The sequence below is a fragment of the Anser brachyrhynchus genome (assembly GCF_964034855.1).
Source record: "Anser brachyrhynchus genome assembly, chromosome: 2".
NCBI classification, from domain to species: Eukaryota; Metazoa; Chordata; class Aves; order Anseriformes; family Anatidae; genus Anser; species Anser brachyrhynchus.
In genome coordinates, this window is record NC_137695.1 from 23,304,392 (window position 1) to 23,316,839 (window position 12,448).

Genomic DNA, 12,448 nt, shown 5'->3' on the forward strand with positions numbered 1-12,448 from the left:
TGGAATTTGCCCGACATCCTCCTCCAGAGGAACTGGGCTTGGTTATTTGTCCAAGGAAAGGAGGAGATGCCCATCCTGCACTGCTGTAGTATGTTAACGAGCACACGCAAATTGCACTATAGTGTGTTTCTATCCATTCTGGATGATGTCTGTATTCTGAAATAAAATCTCCATTGTAATTAGATTACAAATCAAGAGTCAAGCTGCAGCTATAAAGGTCAAGGAGATCAAAAGCTGTATAAAATTGATGACGGTAATTTTGTTGCTGGAGGATATGTTTCAAGACATCTAGGGAATATGAAAGGAGGACTAAAAAGGTTGCTGAAGAAGCATCAAGGGAATCTTCTGTGGCACAACTCAGTATCATTGCTGTTAACACGAAGATCTGTTGGCCAGTCAGAAACAGTAAGAAAACTGGTGCGGTAGGACATGCCTGCTTTTTTTTCACTGCAGCGGCTGCCATTAGAAAGTCTGCTGGGAGCTAACTACTCTGGCATCAAATTTGGGGAATACTGTGTCTGTGCACAGGGCACACACCTGAGAGAGGTGATATGTTACAGCATCAAAATCCACTGGTAAGTAACTCATTTTCATACCTGCTGATCTAATTTCTCAAAGTCCAATGATATACCAGTCCAGACACCTCACTGTCTTGCTACACTGCTGACAGTTTGAGTTCCCTTTTATTTTAGAGTTGCTCTTGCAGATTTCAGTTATATCCATGTATGCTATCAATTTGAGTTTGCATTCCATGTTTCCTGTCCTAAATAATGGTTTTAAAGCTTGTTCTTTCTTATTCAAATGTTTTCATTTTTTTTAAGCTTTTATTTTCACTTTTACTTTTCACTACTCAGGTAGTTCTTGAACTGGAGCATTCATCTGATATAATTCCCTTTCTTAGGGAATTAGTCTGTTTGGTTTATTTCCTGTCTCCATCTGCTGGTAGGAGGGCAAATTGCCAACTGGACTGGCATTTTCTGGATTTGGAGAAATTAAACTTGCAGGTAAGAAATTACTGGTTTTTCGTAGGTATAACTAGAAATGGAACTGACTTTTTTATTAAACAAAAAAAATCTATGTAAATGGGTCTTTCAGAGACAATGTCTGCCCATGACATAAACCCAGGGCTAATTAGAAATGGTATCTAGCTGAAGTGAGACCAGAGAAATGGTCGTCAAGATGAGGCTTTTCTATATTAGCTCTATTTACACTTGAGATTATTATTTTTTTGATTTATTTTTAAATTCCCAGAGGTAAATATCATTACAGGATAGTAAGTAAGTAAAGATAATCACCTTTTTATATCATTTGCATTTTGTGTACAGGAACCCTGTGTGCGGACTGTATCCTGTTCCCATCTCTCCACTATAAATGAACAAAACGAATCAGGTCACATTTTAAGTTACAGACGTTTTAGATGTGTTAATTCAGAGGGACAATTTCATGTCTTTCTGAGAGGGAACTGAGCTGCCAAAAGCAATGCTAGTGCAAGTAGAACTGTGGGATTAGCTCATGAATTAAATTTTAAAGGTTTCTTTAAAAGAAAAAAAAAAAGCACTATTGTTTTGGAGATCCATTTTTGGAATAGCTCCTACATGATTGTACCAGAACAACTGAAAGGGCAGCAGACTGTAGATCAGTAATTTGTTGATTGCGTTTCGTTATTGTGCATGTACCGTACATAATGGTATTCTGCTTGTCCTTAATAAATCATCTCAAAAACATAAGTCATGAAATAACCATCCTTCTCCACTAGTGTTCATTTGCTCTGTCTTTGTAAGGTACTCTCCAGAATATTTACTTGCTGATTTCCTCAACTTTGATTATCTTGATGTCTATAAGAAGATTTCACTGCTCACTTTTCCCTACTCCTTAAATACACAATTTAAGCACTGCAAGTCAAAAGCATGTGGAGATGGTTCTGTGAGCAGCTGTACAAACCTGATGTTAGTATTCTGGCTGCTCCTGTTACTCACTGGATGAAAGCAAGTTCATTGGATGAAGAACTTGGCTTTTTATACTTACCGTCTTTCAGTACAAAAATAGCAGTTCAGTAATCACTTCCAAAAAAAATTAGAAATGTCTTCTCTCTGCCTGCCATTTTTTTTAAAATGTTTTTCAGAACTTCAAACACAATATGAAGGTATCTTATAAAAATATTTGTTGGGATAAAGACTGCTTAGGGCAAAAATGTTGAAAGCAGGAGAAAAATAATTATGTTGTATCTGTAGGTCACAAAAGAGAGCTGCTGCTACTTTTTGCCAACACGATTGTAAAGGAATGGAATCGATTGTAGGTAGATAAGATATCACGTAGTGGATGTGGGGAGTAAGTTCCCAAGCATTCAGAAAGCCAAGATTTTTTTCATGTCTAGTCTAGGTGGTATATCATAAATTAGTTTGAGCCGTCTGCTCTCTTTTGAGTCCTTATCCTTACACATTCTCCCTACTCTGCATAAAACTTTCTGCAATCCACAGTCTCACCAGGATGCCCTGTTAAGCCATATCTCACACGCTGCCTTCCGTTCAAACGGAGTCATACTGCTTTTACCCCTGTGTTAAATGGCTTAGCATATCTTATCCAGGCCTTATCTGGCGTCATCCTGAAATCATTACAGCCACAAAACCACTATGAATAGAACAATATTTTATTGAATTTATATATAAAATTAGAGCTGTATAGTTTGATCTTCAATATTATTCTTAGGATGTTTTAGGGATTTTGTTCTGTTTAAGTGATGCTTAGAAGTTATGACAAATCTGTGCGTGGAGTCTTGCTTGCTTGGTCTACAGCCGCTTTTCAGCGGGTACTTCTTGCCAGTGTTTCATTCTTTGGAGCTGAGGCGGTAGAATAAAATCTGTTCATACATAGGCCTTTCCAGTTTAGTATGTTTTACTGCAGACCTGCTTTCATTATTTTATATAGAATATTGCATATAACACTTTGCCACAGATTTGAAATATATTCCATTTGAGACCCAGAGAGTTCAGTAGTTCCTGTGTGTGTGTGTGTGTGTGTGTAAATTACAGAAAATGCTAAATTTGCATTTTATTCTTGAATGTTTTGTGAAATTTATAGATGTCACCAATATCTCTCTTTGCCTTTTGTACCTTTCCACCAATTCTTTGTTTCTTATTTTTGCTTTGAGTCTTTATTCTAATTTTTCCTCAGAAAGCTCTTATGTAGCAAACTTATTTTGCTATACTGGCAGATATATAAGTTTCAATAGTAATATTCTTCTTTTGGTTATACAGCCTGACATTAAGCATGTGGAGAAATGCTCTAATCTTCATTGCACTCATTGTGATTATGAAGAAAAGCCCTACTTGAGCTTTTAAAGTATTGCAACCTAGAGCTGATCAGCACTAGTTACAATGCTGGCATTCTGAGGAACAGAGCTCTACTGTAGAAATTTATTCTGCCTTGGATAAAATAAACCGTTGCCTTTTGAGGCTTCTTCCAGAATGCCTCTTAGAACCAATCTTTAGAGTAGGGGAGCACTCAATAATATAGAGCATCATTTTTCACGTCGATTGTTTGGACATTCACATGCTTGTTTTCACTAAACTGTGATCACATTTCCTTCCTTTTTAACTTGTGTGGTAAACCTCTTTTGTCTCCATTTCTTCCCCTTTTTGAAAGTTTGTGGCAGTATCACTACTGCTTTATGATGTCTGGGAGTTTGAGAATGATGTAAACTGTGCAGTTTAATACTTGACTCAGGAAAGAAGTCTGGTTAGTGTACGTGAATTGTTATTGCCTGCGTTTATCTTGAAAGAATAGCTGTTTGCAAACTTTGCAATAGCAAGTCTTTGCAGCTAAATCTTGTGATGTTTTAAAAATGGCTGCAAGAGGACAGACAACTGAATAATTTAAAAGGCTGAAATAATAGGTAGAAACTACTAGCATCTGCTATGAGTATTTTCTCAAACTTCCTATTGTCTGTCTTGCTATTTTCTAAAAGCTGAATACTGTGTTTGGATTGATTTTTATGTATTCAAAGTTATTTTTACATATAAAATAATGTAATAGGAGAAGTTATTTCTTTATCCCACATGGTGCCTGTTTCCCTTCCTGAGCATGGTGGAGAAGTTTAAGTTGTGAACTCCCGGTACTGTCTTTAAATGTTATTGCTCTAAAATCCTCGAAAGAGTTTGGTTAGGCGTTGCTTCAGAATTTTTTTCCATGCAGCAAGGATGAAATTTCAAGTTACCATAGCATGAGGATTTGTGGAGCAAGCCTTGATATAGAAAGTCATGTAAAATACCAAAATTCTACTATTAGCAACTTGTCTGCAGATGTGTAGTTTTTTTATCTTCCTCACTCACCGTATTTCTTTCTTAGTAACTTAGCATAGCTGCTGATTTGTGTGGTGATAATGTATAGGAGTTGTCCAGATAGGAATTTACATGTATGTGTATGAGTTTGCATTTAGTTACTGTGTTCATTGTTGCTAATATACACTGGGTGTCCTGTTAGGAAACGTCACTGAAAGCATGCAAGCCCTTCTGGGTCAGGAGGTCGTGCAGCCTAGCTATCTAACCTCATAATGACTTGCCAGGTCAGTGGTTCAGTTTCCTCAGGCCAGCAAGCCTTTAACAGACCTGTTTAATGTTCAAGGTACCCCATGGGATTATGGAAACACCGCAGGGAAGTGAGTAACACAAAAGATATTTGAAATTACGGAGAGCTTCAAGTTATGGAAGTGTTTCTTTCTATACACACCTCAGAGAGCAGAAACGTGAGGGAGATCCCAGGGTAGAATAGCTGATGCACAAAAAACTTGCACAAAAGCTGGGGGAATTCACAGAACCATAGAATGGCTTGGGTGGGAAGGGACCTTAAAGATCATCTAGTTCTCCAAACCCCTGCCACAGGCAAGGATGCTGCCCACTTGATCAGGTTGCCCAGGGCCTCGTCCAAGCTGGTCTTGAACACCTCCAAGGATGGATGAGACATCCACAATTTCATTTTGAGATGGAATTCATCTTGAGAAAAGTTTCCTGAAAATAGTTTTGTTCACTCTGGTGCTTCAACGCCTTCTCTTGCAAAATTGCCATGTAACTGTCTCCTCTCTGAAACTCGGTTACTAGAAATTGCTTACTGATCTCACTACTGTCTTACCTTGCTTTGTGGGGAATTTTGTTTTTTTGGGTGGGATTATGTGCCCTTGTTGAGGTTCTTGTCTAAACAGTTCAGGTATCGCGAGAATTAAAAACTGCGTTGTAAAAATAGACCTGCTGAAAATAATACTTTTAATTCATATAAATGTATGTGTGCCATGAATACTTCTTTAATTCACTGTGCAGTTTGGCGTTTCAGATAACAGCATGACATTTGGCTTTGAACTCCTGAGTGCATTCAGTATGGAGATACTTTAACATTAGCTATTTGCTTCAGGCCACAGGTTTTCAAACTAGTAAAGCAGCATTTACTGTTGCCTAGTTTTCACAGATGTTAGAATTTGTGTAAATTAGAAACAAAAATAATATTGCTTATGTTAAACAACAGTACAAGAATAGGCTGGAGGTTGCCTTATACTACTGGAAAAAGGCCGGTGTTGTCTTGGCACCTAAAGAACCATGTACCTCCTAGCTTCTGTATGATTTTTGGCAGATGATTTCTGATGTTATCATATTAGTTTCCTAGTTTCCAGAACTTTAGAAAACTGGTTTGCTTCATAAGACTAAGAAGCAAAACTGATTTGAATTGTAAGGTACCTCCATTAATGTGTTTTCAGTAATGGAGAAATACACCCTACTAAAAACTGTAAGGTGATTAAAAGCAGAATAAGTACGTGTTGTATTCTATCTGGAAGCATGTAATGGAATTAACATGTCTGGGTTTTAGTTCATTCCTCAAAAATACTTATTTGGGGGTGGGGAGGAGGCAGGTTGCACTTCAAAGCCCACAGAACTGGGGGGAAAAAAGGCATTATGTTCCAATAGTTGGTCTGTTAATTACCATCACGCAGACAGAAAGCATCTTTAAAATGCTGCTGCTTTTTTAACGCTTTTGCAGAAAAAATATTATTTCACCTTTTTCTGTTTCTAAGTTGCTTCCCCCAGGAAAAGTGAACCGCTTATGATGCGTTATGAAAATTGCAGTCTGTCAGTCACTTGAAGTAGAATCTTGAGTTGGACAAGACTACTTGTCCTGCTTTTCTTTCCTTAAGGAATTGCTTTTAATAGACTGAGATTTACTGTTTTTTATATTCACAGGACTGTGCTAAAGAATAATGACTTGAGATCAAGACAAGAATTAACTACTCACCTCACCAATCAGTGGCCTTCCCCAGGAGCTCTGGATGTCAATGCTGTTGCCTTGGACACTCTACTCTATAGAAAGCACAATCAACAATGGGATGAGTAAGTTGAATATTTAGATTCACCTTTAAAGGATCGGAGAAACTCAAAATTATGTATTTCCCTTAGCATACTCTTAAATGTATTCTATTAGAAATACCTGTTAGAACATATAAGGATCAGTATGCAGAAAAATTCTGTGTTTCTCACTTAACATAAAAATTTCCTTCCTTTGGATTAAGCAAAAGAAAAAAAAATGTTTTCAAAAAAAAAAAAAAACAGTCTTTTGGGAAACACAAAAAATAGAGACTGATTAAATGAAGAAAGATGAATAAATTTTTTCATTAGTTATTTCTCTAAAAAAAAAAAAGCTTTTTGAGGAAAATATTTCTAGTGGGATCTTTAAATGTGTTATTATTTAAACTTATCACTTGTTTTACAGAAAAAGTTTTCAAAGTCTGGATCAATTTTCAGCAGATGTTAGTCTTTCTCAAACCTCTCTGGATCCAGGCCACTCACAAGATGGAAAGCAGGATGGAATAAACTTGTTAAATGAAGGTACAGAGCCATTCCAGTGGGTTCATTTTCTTTTATTCTTCATGGTTCTGATCTTCAGACCCCATGAGATGAATTTTCAGTCTGAGAGAGAGGTTGAAGTGCATCTTTTCTCTGTTGTTATGCAATTTTTTTTCTGTTTCTCTAAGTACTATATTTCAATTAAGTCTGCATTTCTTCAAGACTCCCCCTCACCCCCAAACAGGACTCTGTGATATGTTTAAGGCTAAGCTTCAAATGTGTTGCATGTCCTCCTTATCCATCACATAACCTGAGAAAAGCATCTTCCTGCTCTAACTAAATCAAATCTTAATCCCACTGCTGTTTCTTAAAAGAAAATTTAAAGGCACTGTATTTGCAACTACCACTGTCATTCTTACATCTTGCTTTCAACATTAATTTATGGAGATGCAGCCTAATAATGTATATAGTTTTAAAAACAAAACCAAAAAAACATGATATGGGCCGTGCTAGTACATAAATGTAATATACCACCCCCTTCAAAATCTGTATGCTTATCAAAGTGTAACTGCTCCATCTTGTGGACAATTGTGAAAAGCAGAAGGATTCTGGAAGACTTCTGAAATTGTGATATTTTGGGTACAGAACAGAAAATACCATAAGCATTTTTCTTTATCTAATCAAATAGTTGCTTTAGACTCTACAATACAGGGCCATAACTGCAAAGTTTCTTTTAGAATATTAAGCACGCAAAATTTAGAACTTGTTAAAAACAATAAACAGTATTAAAATTCAAATGTTTCAAGTTAGCATGGGGAAAATGAAATACAAACAGCATGTTTGTTACGAAGAGCAATCTTGTGCTGATCTACTTAGAACATTTTTTCTTCTGCAGCATTAATCCTTTGAAGTTTATGCCCTCTTTAATCTTCCATGAATTAAGGTGTGGCAAAAACACTGGTAATATTTTAGGTTCTGATTTCAGGACTCTGTCTTTAAAGGCAGCTTAATGGCTCACTTCTAAACTAGTGAGGTCCATCAGTACCTAAGCTTTAATATAGTTTTGTAAGAAATAATATTTTAACATGTGTAGTAGTTCTACTCAGCTGAGCAGCTGGGCTCCCCCACAACTGCTCTCTCTCTCCCCCTCCTCAAAGGAAAAGGGGGAGAAAATACAATGACAAGGGCTCAAGGGTTGAGCTAAGGACAGGGAGATCGCTCAGCAATTATTGTCATGGCCAAAACAGACTCAGTGTAGGGAGATGAGAGAAATTTATTACCTATTACTAACAAGCTAGAGCAGTGAGAAACTAAAAATAAATAAATAAATAAAAACACCTTCCACCCATACACCCTCTTCTACCTCCTCCCACCAAGCAGCGCAGGGAAACGGGGCATGGGGGATGTGGTCAGTCCCTGACGCTTCGTCCCTGCCGCTTCTTCACGGTCACTCCCTGCCCCTGCTCCATGTGGGGTCCCTCCCACGGGATGCCGTCCTTCCCGAACTGAGCCTGCGGGGGCTGCCCACAGGCAGCAGCTCTTCAAGCACTGCTCTCACATGGCTCCATACCACGGGGTCCATCCATCCCCCAGGAGCAAACTGCTCCAGCACGGGTCCCCCACAGGCGGCAGCTCCCCCCAGACCCCCTGCTCCTGCGTGGGCTCCTCTCCACGGGCTGCAGCTCCGGCCCGGGGCCTGCTCCTGCGGGGGCTCTCCATGGGCCGCAGCCTCCTCCAGGCCACATCCACCTGCTCCACCCGGGGCTCCTCCACGGGCTGCAGCGTGGAGATCTGCTCCGTGTGGGACCCATGGGCTGCAGGGGGACAGCCTGCTCCGCCAGGGGCCTCTCCACAGGCCGCAGGGGAACTTGTGCTGCGTGCCTGGAGCACCTCCTGCCCTCCTGCTGCACTGACCTGGGGGCTGCAGGGCTGGGTCTCGCTCCTCTCTCCCAGCTGCTATCATGTCATCAGGTTTTTTTGTATGTTTGTTTTTCCCCTTCCTTAAATCTGCTCTCCCGAAGGCCCAAGAAGCATCGCTCATGGCTCAGCTCTGGCCAGCAGTGGGTCCCTTTGGAGCCATCTGAAACTGGCCCTTTTCTGACACGGGGCATCTTCTGGACTGTACTCACAGAGGCTGCCCCTGCTACCAAACCTTACCTCGTGAACCCCTGTATAACATGTCATTTATTTTTTCCATAATTCATTTTTTGATGGAAGGGTTGCTTTTTTTTGTTTGTTTTTTCCTTGCATCCTTCCTGACAAAAATAAAGCTCTTCTGTCAGTAAAAGGAGGTACAATTTTAAGAAATGTTACTTTATACTGGTGGACTGGCCTGTTAGTAAAATCTTATGCTTGTGACCTTTTTAAGCTGCTTGCTTTTAAACTCAAGTTTAAGATGATTTATTTTATTCTGCAGGTGAGACAGGAAGATGAAATATGGAGATATTGATAATCAATTTCTTTATTTTGTGCCAGCTCATCTAATAAATTCAATTATAACTTAAATGGCTATTCTGAGAAGGAAGGAATTGTCTGATACACACTTATACCTTTAAGCATGTTTCTTGTTTACTGTCAAGTGTGTTTGGATGACAGGGTAGATGCTTGCACTGCCACTCTTACACTGCAGGGCTTTTTCCAGTGTCAGGAGTGTAATGCACATCAAATTACCAGGAACAAAAACATTTTGTTTTGTGAAAGAACTACATTCTGGTTCCAGATAATTCTACTCCTTTCCAGGGATTCAAAATTAGATCTCTGGTACTAATACCATATTAGTAATATCATTTCCATTTATAATGTACTCAATTAAAGCCAATGCTTGAATTAGTAATTTCTATTCACCATGTAGACTGACCAGCCCAGCCTGTAATGCAAATCTCTGTTTCGCATGGATAGGGAAGGTATAAATAACATCTCTTCCATAACTGCATTTGTGATGAATGCATGTGCTAAAGCAGAAACATGTAATAGTCTAGATGAAAGTTGTCTTTTCTTTTTTTTTTTTTTTTCCCTGTTCCCTCTTTGTTTGTGGTCAGGTCATCTTGTGCTGTAATGATTCACTTAATCCTTGTTTTTCCTAACAGGGAAGGAGGACACTCCATCGTTGCTTGGTCTTTGTGGCTCTCTTACTTCAGTAGCAAGCTACAAATCTCTAACAAGTCTGAAATCAAGTGAATATCTTGCAAGTCCCACAACAGAGATGACAAGTCCAGGCTTAACACCGTCTTGAGATGCACACGAACAGGAAGAGCTTTGTGTTATATGCATTTGGTTTATGTTCTATAATATGACTTGCAATGAGACTGCTAGTTCTAAGTTAAAAATAAGCTGCTTTATTTATTTTTTTTCACAGTTACCGGTTTAATTCACAAATTCTCTTAAGTTTTCATTCAAGTTTTTTTTTTCTGCCAGAGGACTCTTTCAGATTTTCTGCTTTAGTCTTGAATTATTTAAAACTCCTGGTCAGGTACAGAGCATATACTCTGATACTTCTGGCTGATTTTTAAAATGAAGCAGTTGGAAATCAGTCCCCTACTTAACTGCCATGACCTTTGTTTCTCCTTGCAGTGGTTAACAGCCTGGCCCTACTATAGCCATAGTGCTTCTCTGCAGTGCTTTAAATATCAATTCTTGCAGAAAACACAGGGAATCCTTAATGCCAGTCTTTGTAGGCAAATAAATATTTTACTTAAAAATCCATCTTTTCATCTGTGTATGTTGCATAGGACCTCAAATAGCGTATTTAACCTATCAAGAGCTCTTCTCAAGTTGATTCAATGTTAGATTTTGCATTCTTATTAGCATCATGGCACTTACAAGATGTCTGAATCGCACTGAAGAATCACACTGAAACACTCCTAGTAATTCTTAAAGTTGCATGAGAATAACAAATACAAGTTGATCATCTAAATCAGTCATACTTAGTAATTTGTAAATATTGAGGAAACTCACTAAATTTCAAGCTTTTGAGTGACCTGGCTTACAAATAATACTCTGTGAGGAATTTTTTGGCTTACTGGCCTTGCTAGAAAGAGAGGGACTAAGGATGGTGGGGTTAGCACCTTGGGAAATTTGGATTGTACATTTATTGGCAAGATCCCAAGGAGAGTGAAAAAGGGGAAACAAAGACAATGTGATGGTATTCTCATGTTAAAGGTTTTTCTCATTCCTGTAGTAGTGCAATAGGTATTTTCCTTGATTAGGTAATACAGCAAATCTTATTTAAGTCAGTTTTCTCAAATTATTTGCCATTTATTTAAATTACAGATACAAAAAGCCTGCAACATTTTTTTAAGTGAAACTAACTTTCCAGATTACCCTACGGTTTTGAAGTTTGCAAATTAATTTTTGAATTGCAAACTATATTCTTAATTCTTTGTAAGATATAATGGATCCTTTATCTAAGAATTTTGCTAATCAAGGTAATGCTTCTCAATATGATTAGTAACTTTTTAAAAGAAACTTAAGTGCATGTAAGTATGTTGTATTTATAAGTGCTAGGGAAAATGCTTTTTTTGTGCCAAAGAAGTTTCATAAATTGTTTACATGAGTAGCTGCAATACAAGACAGATTTTTAATTGCTTACTCTCGGATGTTTACAGTATGTCACTACACTCTGTATGGTTTTAGTTGATTTGCCTCTTGTAATGGTACCTTGGCACTACTACAATGGTCTGGTCATCTTTGAGTGGGCTTGAAAGAGAGAATTCATTCTTACCTTTACCAAAACTGCAGGAAACATACAGCCTCTGTAAGTGTGGGGCTTCATCTGTCTGGAGCTCAAGGCACTGTTGTATTTAGCTGCATGAGGTTCAAGATGCTTCGTCTCAACTCTAGTCCACGGTGCTGGAGGTTACTGCATCCATGACAGGGTAAATGAATACAGAGGCCATTTTAATGGAAAAGTTTAAAGCAGCTTAGCAAATTCCACAGGCCTTGTCTTTCAAGCCCTCGTGAACCCACTCAGTTAATTTCTCTGTAATAAACTCTATTAAGTCCTTTCATACACTGTCAGAATGTATATTACTTCATGTAACGGTTCTTTGGTTATTACATTAAGTACATGTTCTCTCATGGCAGTCAAGTAACATTAAATACTAATTTGTAAGTTAGAGTTGCATTTTTATTACAAATACAATGAGGGAATGTGGATTCCACAAGTTAACATCCTACATCAAGGTGTAGTGATTTAATCAGTCTTGTTTGCTGTTAAACACTTCTCCCACTTCATCAGTATTTTGGAGGGGGCTATTATCATGATCTTTAGTCATGTTAGCTGATGGCTCTTTTCTTGGAGCTACTGGTGTGAAATTCATGTGTCATTTAACTGAAGTCTTTTATGTAGTCTGACACCACTGTGAGTTTCTGGGTGTCGCTTTGTGCATGGGAAATCAGTTGTGTGTGTCTTTCTCAGTTCTAAACATGAATCATTTTTCAGAAAAAGAAAAAAAAAAAAGAAAAAATGCCAAAACTGTATGTTTTGTTGCCTTGACGTTCCATAAATGTTGCATGTAAATTAAACATTTTGTATCATCGCTAATTACTAGTTTTTGTCTCTGTTTTAATCAAAAAAAAGAAGACTGTTGGCAAATTACAGTACTAGTGGGCTTGCAGCAAATTCTCTT

General features: G+C 38.2%; 1 protein-coding gene across 3 annotated transcripts in view; it reads left to right on the top strand.

Annotated features, from left to right (window-relative positions):
* Positions 1 to 12,364, top strand: part of RUNDC3B (RUN domain containing 3B) — a 53,167-nt gene extending 40,803 nt beyond the window's left edge. For 2 of the 3 annotated variants that reach the window (XR_013947493.1, XR_013947494.1), the window contains 2 exons: positions 454 to 1,004; positions 6,222 to 6,368. Coding sequence is in view for 1 of the 3 variants with exons in the window: in XM_080582493.1 (XP_080438619.1) it covers positions 6,222 to 6,368; positions 6,748 to 6,863; positions 9,908 to 10,053 (409 nt within the window). In the remaining 2 variants the exon portion in view is untranslated. Of the gene's footprint in view, positions 1 to 453; positions 1,005 to 6,221; positions 6,369 to 6,747; positions 6,864 to 9,907 lie in introns of those variants that run through there. The other variant, XM_080582493.1, reaches the window with a different exon arrangement.
* Positions 12,365 to 12,448: the final 84 nt, after the last annotated feature.